This window comes from Neophocaena asiaeorientalis, unplaced genomic scaffold, assembly GCF_003031525.2.
Source record: "Neophocaena asiaeorientalis asiaeorientalis breed wild unplaced genomic scaffold, Neophocaena_asiaeorientalis_V1.1 scaffold14, whole genome shotgun sequence".
NCBI lineage: Eukaryota > Metazoa > Chordata > Mammalia > Artiodactyla > Phocoenidae > Neophocaena > Neophocaena asiaeorientalis.
In genome coordinates this window covers 6,430,015-6,447,036 of record NW_020175192.1, presented here as the reverse complement: position 1 = coordinate 6,447,036, position 17,022 = coordinate 6,430,015, and the positions used below count along the sequence as shown (strand labels likewise).

Genomic DNA, 17,022 nt, shown 5'->3' with positions numbered 1-17,022 from the left:
TATCGTTACGTCTGCCACTGGTAGCAGAGTCATGACAGACCCCAAAGGACAACAACATTTCTCCTGGGTCTCATCAGCTCATGTCAGGTCATCTTCACAATAACTGAGAGGAACTAGCCCCTCCCTCGGGCACTGACATTTGCCTGCCACTCGTGCACACTGAAAGGCGTGACATTTCTTACATCTTTGAAAACATCAGAGGAAATAAAAGCTGTTGCTCTCAGTTTGAACTTTACCTCCGCTGGACTAAAGGGTTTGCTGACAGGGTGGGGATAAAAGCAAGAAAGGGGAGGATCCCATAAGGAAGAGATAAGGGGAACAGATTCCTGAGCTCAAAAGCAACCAACCAACATTCGCCCGGGTGAAATTGCTTTCTGCAGCTCCTGCAGTCTGTACCATGCCTTTATGACTGAGAGGATATGCAAAACTCCTGAAGTGCTTTTCTCATCCGTCCTTCTGTGGTTACTGAGAATGTGGCATCACTTAGAAGAATCAGCACGTTGACACACGTGTGGTTGGAAGTCATTTCACTCAAAAAGAGTTGTGCTGACGTTGTTTGCACAAACCAAATAGATGACCCTTTGACCATGGCCACAAAGGATACAGTTTCCGCAGGGTCGTGGAGAAAGTCAGTAACAGCGTCCAATCTAGAATTCTGGTCTTCGAAGATCTATGTCGTGGACCTTCTGCCGTTCATTCATTTGCGTCCTGTGAGTTGGCACCTCGGTTGTTACTGGACCCTCTCGCTGTTACTGCACGGGTCTCAGGACTCTGGTACACCGAAGTCCAATTCCTGGAATCATTACCATGTGATCATGACATCACAGAAGAAGCAGCCCGACAGTTCTGTCTCCTGTTGTGTCTAACCAGGTCAGAGGACGATAGTGGGGAAGCCCTGGGGAAAATGTCTTGTACAGCTGAGATCCAAGCAGCATTTATTCTTTCCTCCCTTGTGACCTTCTTCAGTGGACTCTTCATCTTATTAATATCCAGGCTAACCTGGAGGAGCATTAAAAAATGGCAGAAGAGCGAGGGAAAAGGAATTTTCTCGGTCAGTTCCCCTGTGTGGAGATCAGAGACAGGTTTGGCATGCGTTTGTGTTTAGAAGGCCATGGAGGCTTCGCTCAGTTTTCCCGGGTTAACAGCCAGCTCTGATGTGGTGACTTAGAAACGGGTCCATCTTGCTCAGGGGTGGAAAACAGGACCCCAGGCCGCCATGCCAAAGGGTGCAGCTACAGGGCCAGGCCTCCTCTCCCACCACTGGGAGAAGCAGCGCCTTGTGTGGATGACGATGCATGTGAGCTCTGGAAGCAGATGTCGTTGTTTTGAACAAAACACCCGCTAACGTGAGGTCTGTGCCTCTATTTCAAATTTTAAAATGACAGTTGTGTTAGGTACCATGAGGAAGGCAGAAAGGAACGTCAGTGTCAACCTCACCTTCATGAATCATTCACGCAGGATGCTCATATACTCACAAGTATACATTGCCTTTTATACACGTTAATACAACACACGGGGTTGTGCACACGTGCCGAAACCCATGCATACGTGCACACGCCATCCAGCCACAAACTCAGGGACACTTTTTTACACCCAAACAAGCTTTGCAAGGGTGCGCACTATTGAATAGCAACTGGAAAATGATGATGGTAAGAATAATGGTATCCTATCCAGATAAGACTCTGCTTAAGAGAATAAAAATGCTCAAGTGTTACATAATGACTGTTCTGGTACCAATGGTTGAAAGCAAAGATCTGTTCACAGTTTTTCTTTCCCCGATTTTATTTTTCTGATTTCCATAACAGAGCACATCAACTGTGTTTTGTAATTAATACTGAAAAGTTGCTTGAAACATTGCCTCTTGATGCTGAACATTGACATAAAATAAAAGAATTTATAACTCGGTAACTTTTTAAGGTCATTGCCAGTGTCATCATATGAAATTCAGGTGTCTGCATTCTAGAAGTGCCCAACATGGAATTCTATAGATTTTGTCGCTCAGTGAGTTTATGCTATTACTAATTATTTCTAGATTAAAGGCAGGAAGCAGCGGCATAGCGATTGGGGAATGAATCCTGGGGTTCTGATTTCTTAACAGCACTGGCGGTGCGTGAATGGGTACTAGATGTGGTGACTGTGCCTTCTGCCTGTTTTTTTCAGTGCACAACTGAATTGGTAGAGTTGTTTAATCTCCTTTGACTTCTGCTCCAGGAAATGTATCTTCTTCCCCATTATATTCATTTTTGTGTGGTTACAAAAATGTGAGAACGCATTTGCCCATAAACATTTGCTGTATTTTTCATTTCATTCTTTTGATATAATTTATATCTGCCCTCCAGTCCAGAGGTACCTTTTCATTTCGAATAGGAAGCAGATGTTACAAAATGTTAATAAGCAGGGTCTGAGCAACCAGAAGACTATACTGTTCTGCTTTTAAATCTTGACGAGAGAGTTTCATAATAGTTGAGTGACTTCTTAATAATTTACCATATCTAATTAAATTGAGAGTGTTGTATTTTTCTCTAAGCCTTTGGGAAAGTTGGCCTAATGCAAAATTGTCATAAATCTAAGTACTGTGGAAAGTTCTTTTAAAAATTATTTGGAGGGCTTCCCTGGTGGCACAGTGTTTGAGAGTCCGCCTGCCGATGCAGGGGACACGGGTTCGTGCCCCGGTCCGGGAAGATCCCACATGCCACGGAGAGGCTGGGCCCGTGAGCCATGGCCGCTGAGCCTGCGCATCCGGAGCCTGTGCTCCTCAACGGGAGAGGCCACAACAGTGAGAGGCCCGCGTACCGCAAAAAAAAAAAAAAATTATTTGGAGAGTCATAATTTTCTCCTTAAATGTGCATTTTAAAAGATATACTACATTCATAAGTATGATTTTATTATATCTTAGGGCCAGTTTGTTTTGTCACAAAAGGCAGTTTTATAATGGAATTCAAATGAGTGTTCCATATTCATGCCATTGAATATTTTTTTAAAAAATCAATGCCCAGACCACTTCCCAGGCATGCACAGGATGAGTCCTAAGTATTAGTGGCAATCATTGATCAAGATATAAACTCTATCAAATAACCATTTAATGAGACTTCTCTTCTTACCATTCAGAAAATACGAATAGAAAAATTAAATCATTTCAAAAACCTGGCTCCACATAAAATGAGCTTTTCTAAAAGTCAGAGAGGTCTCAGTCTGCATGGTGTGGTCAATCCCGGTTCACTTGTGTCTTTCTCAGGGGTAGTTCAAGACTGTCAACAGACACAGAGGCCAGTTCAGACTCCAGACTGTCCTCATTGCCTGCCCACCGGCAGGTCATTTAATTTCTCTGTACCTCGGTTTCCTTATCAATAGAAAATGGATTTAATCTGACTTACTTTGGCTACCTCATCGGATTATTATAAATTTCAAAGACAGTGGTCCCTTTGTGGTTGCAGGACACACCCCCCAAATCTGAGGATGCTCAAGTCCCTTATATATAGCATAGCATAGTACTTGCATATAACTTGTGCACATACTCCAGTACACTTCAAATCATTTCTAGATTAGTTCTAATACCTAATACAATGTAAATGCTGTGCAAATAGTTGTAAATATAATGCAAATGCTATGCAAATAGTTGTCAGCACCCCATAAATTCAAGCTTTGTTTTCTGGAACTTGCTGAAATTTCTTTTTTTAAATATTTTCTAGCCGACGTTGGTTGAATATGCAGTTGCAGAACCCGTGGATACAGAGTGGGAATTGTATAATAAGTAACGATAGTTTGTAAACTTGAGGAAGGATCATAATTTCAACAGGATGTGATACCAAATAAGGAATAAAATCAACATAAAATAGCAAAAAGTTTTCTTCTTCTTTCTCACTCAGAAAAGCAAATACTTAAGTATCACCTGGAAATCCATTTGTAATTTTTTTTCCTTGTCTGTGTATCTTGACAGAAAAGGATAAGACACTCATTCCCAGAACAGAGAGAAGCACGCTGTTCCCGACCTTGATCATAACAGCAGTGTCAGTGGGAAGGGTCTGGGGCTGAGAGTATGTGAGATGGGCGTGCTGAAGACTGCAGAGTTCAGAATGAAAATACTGCCGAAGCGCAGTAAAATACAAACCCGGGAAAATTCATCGTGTGAAGTAGGGAATAAGTGAGTCCAGGGTTCCCGGCGTTGGGCAAGGTGTAGTGCGTTCTGCCTGATGCTCCAGCAGGAGACACCATCAACACACATAAAACAGATGACCTTCCCTGAGACCCAGCTCACTCTCGATTTCTTTCTCTTGCTTCTAGGAAGAAACGTCATGTAGCATGGACCGTAAACATTCAAGAAGTCTCACTTTCCAGGGAGTCTTTCGTGATCGTGTAGAAATGTTGCTCTCGGCACAGACCTTTGTGGGACAGGTGTTGGTGAGTACATTTCCAGTGCTCACTTGCTGACGAACTTTAGCCACGAGTGTGATGTATGGTCAGTGTGAAAGCATCTGCTGGCCTTTTCTAAAATACCACTACCTCCCAACGGCTATCTCCTTGTGTCTATGCTCTCTAGTGATGATTCTGCTTGCTTTTTCTTTGGAGTGAATATAATTACTTGGCATTACATTTTCTATTTGTTGTCAGCCTGTCCACTAGAAGAAAGACTTTATTAGGGCAGAGGTTGTGTGCCTTTCATTCTCCTTGCATGTAGATGGATGTCTGGCATGCAGCTGTTGCTCAAAAAATGTTGGTTTTCAGTGGATTCTCTGCCCTGTGAGGTACAACTATTTTCCCCTCCTTTGATTCCAACAGCTTCCTTTCTTCATTTTACAAACTGGTCTTTTTTGCCCCTCTATGATATTTATCATTTACTTCCTGTTTTAATCTAGGTAAACATTGACATATTAAAACTCAGTCCAGGCATCATCTCCTCAGGCAGATTTTACCTTATCTCCATATTAAGCTAAGAGTCCCCTTCTCTAAGTTTCTATCATTTCCATTGAACGCTGTTAAATTAAAGTTATCTGTGCATAAGCCTGTCTACCCTAGTGCACTATGGACTCCTTGAGAGAAAAGACCGTCAGGGAAATGTTCACACCCCATTGTCTGGAAATAGCAGATGCCCTGTAAATGAATATTGCCCCATCGTCATTTCAGTAGTATCGTTTGATCTGACACATTCAAAAACAATCTGTAATTTGAGGGTATGCTGCCATCCCATGGTGGCATGGTGGAAGGGGACGTATGTGAACTAAAGATTATCCTCTGCTTTTTGTAATTAGTACAAACATCGTTCTTTTCTAGTTAATGTTGTTTAATTACGATCTAACTAATTTTTAAAACTTATCTTAAAGTACATAAGTAAAACTGCTTTGATAAACTCTACAGGGAATACTGAATCATCTGGAAATGTGTCTCTCCGTTTTTTTCCTTCTAAAGCTTTGGTCTCTTTTTTGAAATCCTTGTGCCTATGACCTGTTAGAGAAGGATTTTGTGATTCTCTATGATTTTTATCAGGGATTTGTTAGTTAGGATCTCTTCAAGTGTTCAAATCATGTTGGATTATATGTAGATAATGTTGGAAATAAGGTAGTAAAGGACCCTGGAGTGAGGCAGAAGAGAACTTCCACCATCTACCATGTAAGCACTGCATATAGGGATTGGGTTGGGAAGAAATGATCATTGACTACATATCAATAAAAATTATTTCTTTAATGATGGAAAAATTGTTCTTTCAATCTGTTATAGCTTATGATTAAATGGTTGGAACAACAGGAAGCGTGGAGGAAAGGTTAAATCAGAATAAATAGTCTAGCATTGAAACACAAAATTGAGACTCTCAGTGAGGTTCCAAGCAAGTGTTTTATGAAAGGATGAGAAAGAAAAAAAGTGGCTTATAGATTTCCTTCCTTCCATCCATCCTTTGTAATTTTCTTCCTTCTTTCTTTCAACAGATATTTACTGCTTGCCAACTACATGCGAAGCATATATACTCTAGACATGATGAAATATGCAGGCAAAAATCTTGCACTTATGGGACTTAAATTTAAATTCTAGTGGGGGTAGAGATGATGCATGTGCACATAAATAGATGAGATAAATTCACATGGTGATCAGTGCTGTGAGGCAATGACGAATGACCTGTTTGTGAGTGTCAGTGGTTTTGGTGTTAGATCACATTAGATACAGTGATCTGAGAGGAAATCTCTGAAAAGGTAAGATTTGAGCTGAGACTTGAAGAATCAGAAAGGTAAAAGTGATTGAGCAGTGGAAGGAACAGGTTTCCCAATAGAGAGAAGAGACTTGTGGATGTAAAGGGCTCAGATTACTGCAAGTACCGAACGAGGTTCCTGTGCTAGAGGCCAGGAGGGCAGAGGACTCTGCGGTCTGAGTGGAGACAGAACCATGCAGTGCTTTGCACTTTGTAGCAAGGAGCTAGGCTGTTCAAATGGAATAATTTTATTCTAGTGCAAAGGGGAGTCACTGAGGGGTTTTTAAGCATGGGTTGACATGGTCTAATTATGTTTTAGAAATTCAAGAGGCATTAAAGTTTGAAAATAAAGGAATTGTCAAAGGCATACTAGGCAAATGACAGTAGTGTGAATTCAAGGCAAAAAAAACCAATAAACGAAGCCAAGTAGCCTGTATTAGTTTCCTAGGATTGTTGTAACAAAGTACCACAAACTGAGTGGCTTAAACAACAGAAATTTATTGTCTCACAGTTTTGGAGGCTAGAAGTCTAAGATCAGAGGTTGGTTCCTTCTGAGGGCTGGGAGAGAGAGTCAGCTGCATGCCTGTCTCCTAGATTCTGGTGGTTTGTTGGTAATCTTTGGCATTCCTGGGCTTGTAAATGCACCCAGGTCTCTGGCTTCATTTTCACATGGTATTCACATCATGTTTCTTCTGTTCATGCCTGTGCCCAAATTTCCTCTTTTTATAGGGACACCAGTCATATTAGAGTCCATCCTTATGACCTTATTTTAGCTTGAATACATCTGCAAAGACCCTATTTCCAAACTAGGTCACTTTCTGAGGTACTAAGGGTTAGGACTTCAACATACCTTTTTGGGGACACAATTCAACACATAATTTTGTAATGAAAATTTGTAACTAACTTCAACCAAGATATAACATCATGAGTATCATTATACCAAAAATATAACTTCAAGATAATTAATAAATAAAAAATTACAAGAAATCAAAAAGCAATATTAAAGACACATTGGTAGTATGAACTTTTAGTTCACTTATTTTATATCAGGAGACACTAAATAGAAAAGAAGAAGAAGAAGGAGAAGGAGAAAGATAAAGAAGACCAAAGTAAATTAATTAATAACAAAGAGCTGACTGAAATGATCAAACCCATATGGTAAAAACATAAATTAAACCTACAAATGTCTACAAACTTTTTGTAAAAATTCAGTATATATTAATAGGCCCCCAAAAAACAATCCCAATTAAAAAACTTACAAAGTAGAGGCAGAGGACATAAACTGAACACAGTACAATAAATGGACAGGAAAATAATAAACTCAGAAAAAAAGAACCAAAAACAAATAATTTACAGCTAAAAAATTGTAAATATCTCTTCCTAAAATGACTCTTGACTCAGAGAAATCAAACTTAAAATTGCAGAATATTTAGAGAGTAAAGATGATGAAAACATCACATATCCCTTGCACCTACATTATAAGTTGGGAATTGTTCTTAGTTAAAAGCATAACATTAACAACTTATCTTGATAAATAAAAAATAATTAAAGTAAATGAATTATCAATGTTGAAAAGTCAGAGAAAGAAAACACATTAAATCTAAGGAGAATAAATAAGAAAGCTAGAAATTAACAAATTATAAAAGAGCTGATTATTTGAAACAAACAGTAAAATAGAGAAGTCAATAGGTAGGCTAAACAATCCAAGAGGGGAAAAGCAAAATATATGGAATAAGACATTAAAATGAGAAAATAAATACAGATAAAAAGGAAATTGAAAGATATATGCACAATTAAGTATGAAAACCAAATGATTCCTTAGGACAACATAAATAAGCAAAACTGACCATGAAAAAAAGAAAAAAACTTAAACAGACCAAATAACTGGAAGATACAAAGATATTGTCAAAGACTTTATCAACATCACCGCCACTACCCTTCTGCCCCTCTGCCTATGGGAGACCCAGACAATTTCAAGGTCCAGTCTGCTAGATCTTCAAATAGTGAACCTCTCTAATGCTAATTAAATAGTCCTAGGGCATAGAAAGTACAAGAAAGAATCTGATTTTCTTTTTCAATGAAGGCACAGTATCTATATCAAAACCCACAATGATGGCAAATTTAATAACATCTGTAGACTAATGTCTTAAATACGTGGATACGTGGCCAACAACACAGTGTAAGAGGGAAAAGGAAGGAGGAGGATGAGGAGAGGAAGTTGTTGTTTAAAAAAAAGAAGGATGAAAAGAAAAAGAAGGAAAATGCAAATAGTCAAAGAGAAAGAAAATATTATCTCCAAAACCAGAGACCTTCTGAGATCCTTCTAGAGATAAAACAAGACAATGTGCTGCTCACCTCTGCAGCATCTTTGAGCTTGTTGCTTTAGTTATCACAAGCATGTTTTTACAGCTACCTGCGGGAGATTTTCTACTGAATTTAGTTCCAAAGAGTCCTATTCCTAAACTGTTCCTTTTTTTGGGTGCTATTAATTGTGTAACTGTGTTTCTCTGTTGTTTTGATAGCTAAAACATTTAAGAACCAAAAATATGGCTCATCTTTAGTAAGTGTATCTACTTGTAGCATCATCCTAGGCACTACTTTATGTCCATCTTCTATTTTTCTGTCTTCTCTGGCAGGATGAGTATAAGCCCAGGTTTTTGCAGGTTGTCCTGCTGTAACTGTTTAATAGAGTCTCTTTCATTCTTAAAAGTGTTATGTGTTGTGACAATAAATGACATAACTGCCTTAGCTTTAAGTGAAAAGTTTTGTTGTTCAAAGCCACAGGACATTTTCCAGGGAAAATGAGCCATTAAAGAGAATGTAACTTTGAAGGTCTCCTCGACTGCTCCATAGATTCCACTCCAGCTTTCTCCTTTGACTAGAAAGTATGATTTTCTTTTTCCTCTCTCTACTCCTAATTGACACCATTCCCCTCTCATGATGGGCCATCTCCCTCCCTTTTGGTCACATGTAGCCTTGTTGGAGATTTATACATTTCATGATATACATACATATATATATCGTGTGTAATTAATATCACATTTATCCTTCTTAATTTCAGTATCCTGTTGCTAGCCAACCAGGAAGCCACCGCACTGGTTGGCTAGCATCACAGGGACCTGGTAGGAATGGGCACCTTTGAGGACGGGTCCCTGCCCATCCCAGGCTCAGTTTTTCAGTGCCCGTGGAAGAAGGAGTGCAGGAGTTATATTAGATGGTTGCCTGTTCCTCTGCAGAAGCAGCGTGCTACTTCTCAGGCTGCTTCTTTTTCAGACCTTCCTCATTCTGTCAGAGGGTCCTGGCCAGTACTTCGTTTCCTCCTAAATCATCGGGTTGGTCAATTTCCTGATCACTGGGTTTATTTTCGTTGCTGGGGCAGCTTTGATGAGCTGAGTCTTCCCAAGCTCGCACTCACACTTCCTCCCAGTCAGCTCTGCCGAGGGCTGCCACTCATCTCCCTTGTCAACCTGGGGATACCTGTATCCAGGATCCCAGAGGCTCCACCCAGCCGGGCTCATCCCGGAAGCCGCAGGACAGCACTGCGCATGCCCAGCGCTAGGTCCCGCCAAGCCTGCGCAGCCTTCACCCTGGACAGCCCTCTGGGCTGGCCTCGTTTTAACAGATTTTTCAGTTGAATTTCATTTATAACATTTTTTTCCTCAGAGCGCTTCTTTGCTCACATCTCATAGACCTTGGCAAGTAATGTTCTTATTTTTAGTAATGCCCAGTTCGTCTTTAGGTTGTTTTAATTCTGATTTCTTGGTTGATTCATAATCTATTGTGAGGAGTGTTGTATGCTTTTGTTTCCTAGGTGTCGGACTGGCTCTCTTTTCTACTTTGGTGAAATTTATGGCCCAGGAATATCACTGCCTTTATGATCTCTAGTTCATGGAATTTATGGGGAAATTCTTTGTTGCCTAGTACATGATCAATTTTTATTACCGTGTAATGGACTTTTGAGAGAACCTGTGTATATTTTCCATACCCTTAATTATTTGCTGACTGATTGAAAAGGGCACGTCAACATTTTTCATTTATGATTTTATAGTTTTATCAAATATCTTACATTTCTAACATTTTGAGTTATATATTTTATGTAACATCAGTCAATGCATAGAGTTACCTATTATAACTCCTTGGTCGATGGTGCCTTTTACTGATATGAAGTATCCATTTTTGTCATATTGAGTGGGTTGTTGTTGTTGTGTTTTTGTTTTTGTTTTTGTTTTCTTACCCAGGGGATACTTTAGAACATAATGTTAGCCGGTAACATTGCTTTCATTTTATTCATACTTGATTAGGATGTCTTTGCCCAGCTCTCTTTCAGTCTTTCTGTCTTGTTTCCTCTTAAGTGTGTCTCTTTAACTATCATGTAGCTGCACTTTTGTGTTTATTGATTTAAGAATGCATTTATTTGTTCATTTACTGGAGAATTTAATTATTCTCCTTTATGGTGATCTGTTTCATTGGTCTTTATAATATTTAGAGATTGAATTTACTGCATAATAGACTATCTAAATTTCTGTGGCTTAAACCAACAAACAGGGTGTGTTGGTAAAGAAAGGGAGAATGGGTATTGGATAAACAACTAGGACCTTTGTGACATCTTAGTTCCTTATCTTACTGGAGAAGCGGAATGACATGGTGATTGAGAATTTTGAGAGACATGACCTTAAGCATTGGCTTCTCCACTTCATCTTGAACAAGTTAATCTTCCCAAATTGCACTTCTTTCGTATAATGTGAATGACCTCCTTAAAATACTGTAGGGAGTATTGTAAGCCCTTGAAGGGTGTAGTAAGTACTGACCATTCGCTGATATTTACATTCCTTATTTGTTCCTTTTTGTTAATTTTATGTATTTTCTTTTGTTTCTTTTGACTTGGGATTTTCCATTTTTAATAGAATATCATAGGTATATCAGTAAATGAAATTCAGAACAAACTTCCCACCTGTATTTCTCTCAAATAATATCTCTGCATGTTTTATATCTATATACTGCTCTCGCCTGAGACCTTCGGCATGTTTTTCCTCCACACTACCCCTCCTTCCTTCCAGATATTGTTGAATTAATCTGAACACTCAGATTGCTACTGTGTTTTTTTAGTTTTTTTGGCTTTTAGCATTGTACAGCTGGTCAGATTTCCTTCTTAATATTTGCTTTAGAGTTAAAAATTCCATTAATTTTACCAGTTTTATTAGGCACCATTTTTTCTTACGTAACTTATTTTATCTTTCTAATTTTTTTTTTTCTTGAGTACTTGCCATATTCACTCGCAAGGGAAATTGTGGGTGGTACACTTTCCGAATTGTTGAATGTCCCCCAGTTTTTTCCCCTTGCTCTCATAAGTGAACAATAATTTGGTTGGGTTTAGAAGTCTTGGCTTGTAATCCTTTTTCCTAAAACCTCTGTAAATGCTGTTCCAAACTCTTGAGTTGATACCAAACTCTTGTCTCTCAGCTCCAAATCCACCCTCTCTCCCCTGCCTTGTGATGTGAGGCTAGAGCACAGCAACCGCATGTCTCTTTGGTCAGCTCCCTTGTGCTCTAGTGGAGGGGAAGGAACTGCCTTCCTGTGTTTTACGTCTAGTTTTTTCAGCCTCACTTCATCAATGGCTTTTTCTTCCAGTAGCAGTGCTTGGTTTCAGTTTCCAGGCTTTTCCAACAGTACCAGGACCAAGCTCACAGTGTCTCTTCAGATGTACCATTACCAGCCAACCCAGGACCCCTCCTCCCAAGTCTGAAGCCCCCTTCCAAAGGGCACCACTTTGATGCCCTTTGGCATCGAATGTTTTTAAATGTTGAGAATCCCAACCTCCCTTTGTTGATCTCCCAGCCAGTCCTTGGGGGTGCAGCTTCTTGCAGTGACTGCCTCTGTGTCACCCCCATGTTCCTTGGTCTTCCCAGTCCTCCAATACTATTTAACAGCTTTTTAGAATCTCACCAGGAGCACTGATTGTAATTCTTAGATGTTTAATTACATATTCTATGCTCACTCTTTCACTGGACGTTATTTCATCTATTCTGTGTGCCCGATCCTCCTGTTTTCTTATACCTCCTGTATAACTGGCAGTCTTCTGGTGTCCTCTCATATTCACAAGTGAAGATTTGGAGTATTCATAGCGCCCCTTGTTAACTGCGCTGGTGGCTGTTTGGATTCTGAAGACACCCATAACCATCCACCAACTAAACGGGCTTTAAGCCCCATTGTAGAAATCACAGCTCAGGTGGCGGGCTTCCTACCCCTCCTGAATAGACTTTGCCCCTTCCACCCGAGGGAAATTCATGAGTCCTCTCAGAATACCTCCCATTTCTACCTGACTCACCAAACAGCCTTCACAAACTGTTAGCTCCCACTGCCTTATTTTGGTTTGGTGCACATTTTGTTGCTTATTATGTATAATTTCTGGATCATCCTTCTAAGGTTTGTGGCATGAAGTTGATATTGTTCTTAGATCGAATAAAACTACATTTTTCTTCTTTTATTTATTTTTTTTGTTAACTTTATGGTGTGGAGGACTATAAATATATGACCTTGTTACCATAGTTCTGGAAGCCTGTCAATACATGATTTATAGATGAAGAATCACCTATGGGATTTAGTAAGAGAGAAAAAACATGTAATCATATGTAAGGAGAAGAAAAAAGATTTCATGGAAACTATTAATAATTATCAATCTACTGATATAAATATATATATATGCACACACATACGCATATCCACTCCCAGCATTTTTCCTGAGCTTCAGACTACATTTGTAACCAAATATCTCCATGAGACCCACAGTCTTAGTGATATCTTCATCGACACTTGATTCAGATGTTAAAATGGAACTGACAGTAAGAGTTGAGACCCCAAGAAAAATAGATGCCACTAACTCCCATTAACCTGCATCATTGCCACTTACAAAGCACTCGGAAGAAGACTAGTTGAAGCTCTTAGCATCTTGACCAACCCCATGTAAATTTGGGTAAGCTGGAAATTGAAGAGGATTTTGGGACAAGCTCTTATTGTGGCAGAGGTATTGGGCGGGGCGGGGGGAGGTTCCTCCCCTGCCAAGCGAGGGACCACTTAGAAAGGTCAGCTGGCACCTCTTGGAACTCTGGGGACACAGAGAGCTGATGTCTGGCTCGTTGGTGAAGAGGGATGGCCACACTGAAGAGAATCTGTCCTTCTAGTGTTTGTTGGGGCAAAGAGTGCTTGACCTGGTCCGTGGGCCAGACGTGGGTCACATGTGAGAGTCTTCTCGAACCTGCCCAGTTAGGCATCCGGAGGGGGAAGAGTTCCAGCAGAATACAAGAGTGCAAGGTGCACTGAGAAAAGAGTTGTGAGCAACCAGCGAGAGAGGACGCTTTCACTCAGCTTAAGGGAACCGCAGAGGGGACGCTTAGCAATTAAATATTATCAAGCTGCAGCCTGTCTGCCCCCTCCCCTTGCACTCCTGATCTGTTTAAGTTGCTCTCCTTTATTTTCCTAGCATGCATCTTCTCACATACCACCTAAGGTACATATTAATTACTATTTATTGTCCAGACCATAAGCTCCGTAAAGGCAGGGATATTTGTATATGTTGTTGAACGATGTTTCCCAGTCAGCAGAATAATACTTGAGTCATGATAGGTACTAAAGAAATATCTGTTGAATTTGAATATGAATTGAATTGGGAATCTCCAACAACCCAGGAAAATAAACAGTAAACACCTCCCGTGCCCGGAGAGCCCAAGGGTGAGAGCGTAGTGATCTAACACCAGTCAAGTCCAACATTTCCTTCTATTACCTCCCCTTTCTGTTCACCGCCTGACACTGACCTACAGTTCTCAGAGGCCAGAGGTACCCTAGTCAGTAGGCAGCTAGGACTAAAAAAACAAAAAGGGTTAACAGAGAAGAAACTAATCTCTTTTTGCATACTAGTAGCCTGCTCAAGGAACACCTGAACAGGAAGGGAGTGAAGCTTTAATTGTAAATAAAATACAGTTTTACACAGGACTGAACATATTTTTTTAAATGTTTGGAAACTAGAAATAACTGATTACCTACAGTTGACCTAAAAATTCACCGAGGCTGCAAAATACTTCATCCAAATGCATTGAGGGTTTTAAATGGGTAAATTTCTGATTATATTCCACAGATTCTTATTTTACAGACCAGATATATTGGCAAGTTAAAGCGCTCATTTTCTCTTCTCACTTTATAGCATGTTCCCTCCTGTCAGAATTCTGCCCATCCTTTAGATGGGCATGTTTGGGACTGTTTCTTCTCCAACATCATAGGCAGTTCAAGTTCAGAGTCTGTATCCCATGGCCCTCATTTTCTAGCATGTAATAAAGTGCATAACACATATTAAGCACTTAATAAATGTTTGATGAGTGAGTGAATGAATAAACAAAGGACTTCTTGAGCTCAGAAAACCTTAGGAGCAGCAGAAAGGACAAATTGTTTATTCTGAAGTGTGTGAAAGTTAAAATTAGGTAGGTAAAATGGGTAGGTACATGTTCGTTTATTGAATACCCAGTAAAGGTCCAATCAGTTTTTGTTGAGTGAATGAATGAATGCTAACATAAATGAATGTGTGGGAAAAAATGGCTACAGATATATAGGCAAGGGAAAAAGGTGAAGCACAATTTTGTTGGTATGTTTATTCATCTATGTTCATGCTAATAGAATGGGTCTGTACATTTGTCTGTGATTTTTTTTTTTTCAGGTGATCCTTGTCTTTGTCCTAAGCATTGGGTCTCTTATAATCTATTTCATCAACTCCACTGAGTGAGTAAAATCCCCAGTCAATCTTGTCTGCTCATATCAGTAGCTTACCAGCTAATTTGGAATATTCTGTCAGGAATAATGCTTAATATACTTTCACGTAAACTCACATACGCAAGCTCATAAGAAAAGGATAAGTGTTTAGTTTCCCCTAGGAAGTACTAAACCCAGCTCCACAAACAAACGAAAAAATGCATGAGTTTCTCCTGTATCCTGTCATTCTGCACTGCTAGGAGCTGGGGTGCTGTGCATATGTCTATTCTAGTTTCTGGGACTACAAGCTTCCAGCTGTTGTCTCCTCCTTTGGACCGTCTATGTGGGTCTTACGTGCCTTTGGATTCCTTAGGTGTTAAAGCAGAAGTTCTGTAGTCATTTCAGGGTTTCTCATAGGTTCTAGACAAGTTTGGATGGTCTGAGGAAAGAAAATGCTAGACCTCACCGGGGATGTAGGAGCAAACTATCCTCTGTTCTTCTCTGAAGGCATTCCCTTCTCCTGTGCCAAAGTTAGGACAGCTTCTTGGACACAACCCAACCTAATCTGGACTCCATGCTGATCCTCTGGGAATTTTATTGGATTTCCAGCTAAAGTAAAACTGGGATTACAGGGCCACACAAGTCAGGCAACTTTAGAGATCCTACAGAAACCAGAAGTCTTCATTTTGTGGATTCCTTACTGACGTTTTAGGAACATTTCCTTGGAATTTGCTTCAAATCAGTTCATTGGACACAGAGTAGCTCTCTATCAGAAGTATACTGAAGCCAAAATTTCCTGGCTGGGTAAGATGGTCTTGCACCAAAAAGAGCCACATAACCTCTGTGCCTCTGAATTCCATTGATAAAATGAAAATGGAACCAATAAACTCTGAAGAGAAGAGCAGGTAATTCTTCTGTTACTTTCAGCTACATTCACGGCCCAGTGGTTTTGTTCATGCATACCTCTACTCCCAAGAGAAAAGTAATTTCCTTGAGATGTGCACGTAAGTGTCTGGGTTGACCATTTATGGTAAATAAATAGAAAATTGCCCACCCATTCTCTTTATTTGGTCCTCTGTAGCCACAGCTTTTAAAATGTCCACCTTTATAAGCTGTCTTTGTTTCTTTTCCAGCCCTTTTGGAAGCTGTTCTTCATACCAAGACAAAACCATCCCGATTGATTTGACTTTCAATGCTTTCTTTAGTTTCTATTTTGGATTGAGAGTAAGTACCTACTGAACATGGGAGTAAACAGGGGAATACAACCGGCACACTGTAAAGAGATCTGTGTTACACAAAGAGATGCCTTCCTTACACAATCTGCCTATGCTTTCAGGCTCTAAAGCCAGAGGGTCTGGGCCCTCAATTGTCAAATGTATAACGAGACCCCCAAACTCTCTCCTGCACTTGAAACTGTAAACCAGGTCAACAATTTTAACACAAATGAAAAGGATTCCTTGTTAAGATATCGTCACCCTATCACCCTGTCCTTCTTATTGGCTTCCCACTTGCCACTCAGAAGAGTGACTGGTAATCACAAGAGAGCAGAACCTGAGTAACAAGCCTCTGAAAATGCCATCGGCTCCACTGATGGCATATGTGCCATATAAATCTATAAAATACTCTTGTGTCTTTAATTTTGTTGCATTCATGTATTCAATAGTTCTCTCATTCCACAAGCACTTTTTGAGGGCCCACCCTAGAACTAGATTCTAGATTTATCTATCTCATGTTTGTGAGATAGATATATATACACACACACACACATATACACACACACATATGTACACACACAATACACACACAGGCACATACAGACATGTACACACATATGCACACATATACACACACATATATACCCATATATACACACAGACACACATATACACACACACATATGTACACACACAATACACACACAGACACATACAGACATGTACACACGTATGCACACACACAGACACACATATACACACACAAATATATACACACATATACACCCATATATATGCAGACATATACACACACATACACGCACATGCACATATATATACACATATACAAATATATACACACATATATACACTCACATATGTACCCATATACACATACGT

General features: G+C 39.9%; 1 protein-coding gene across 1 annotated transcript in view; it reads left to right on the top strand.

Moving 5' to 3' along the window:
* KCNU1 (potassium calcium-activated channel subfamily U member 1) overlaps positions 1-17,022 on the top strand; it is a 171,975-nt gene that overhangs the window by 35,983 nt on the left and 118,970 nt on the right. Inside the window, exons 4-6 of the mRNA XM_024764958.1 lie at positions 4,282-4,398; positions 14,877-14,938; positions 16,042-16,132. Coding sequence (XP_024620726.1) covers positions 4,300-4,398; positions 14,877-14,938; positions 16,042-16,132 — 252 coding nt within the window. The 5' untranslated portion in view covers positions 4,282-4,299. The remainder of the gene's footprint in view (positions 1-4,281; positions 4,399-14,876; positions 14,939-16,041; positions 16,133-17,022) is intronic.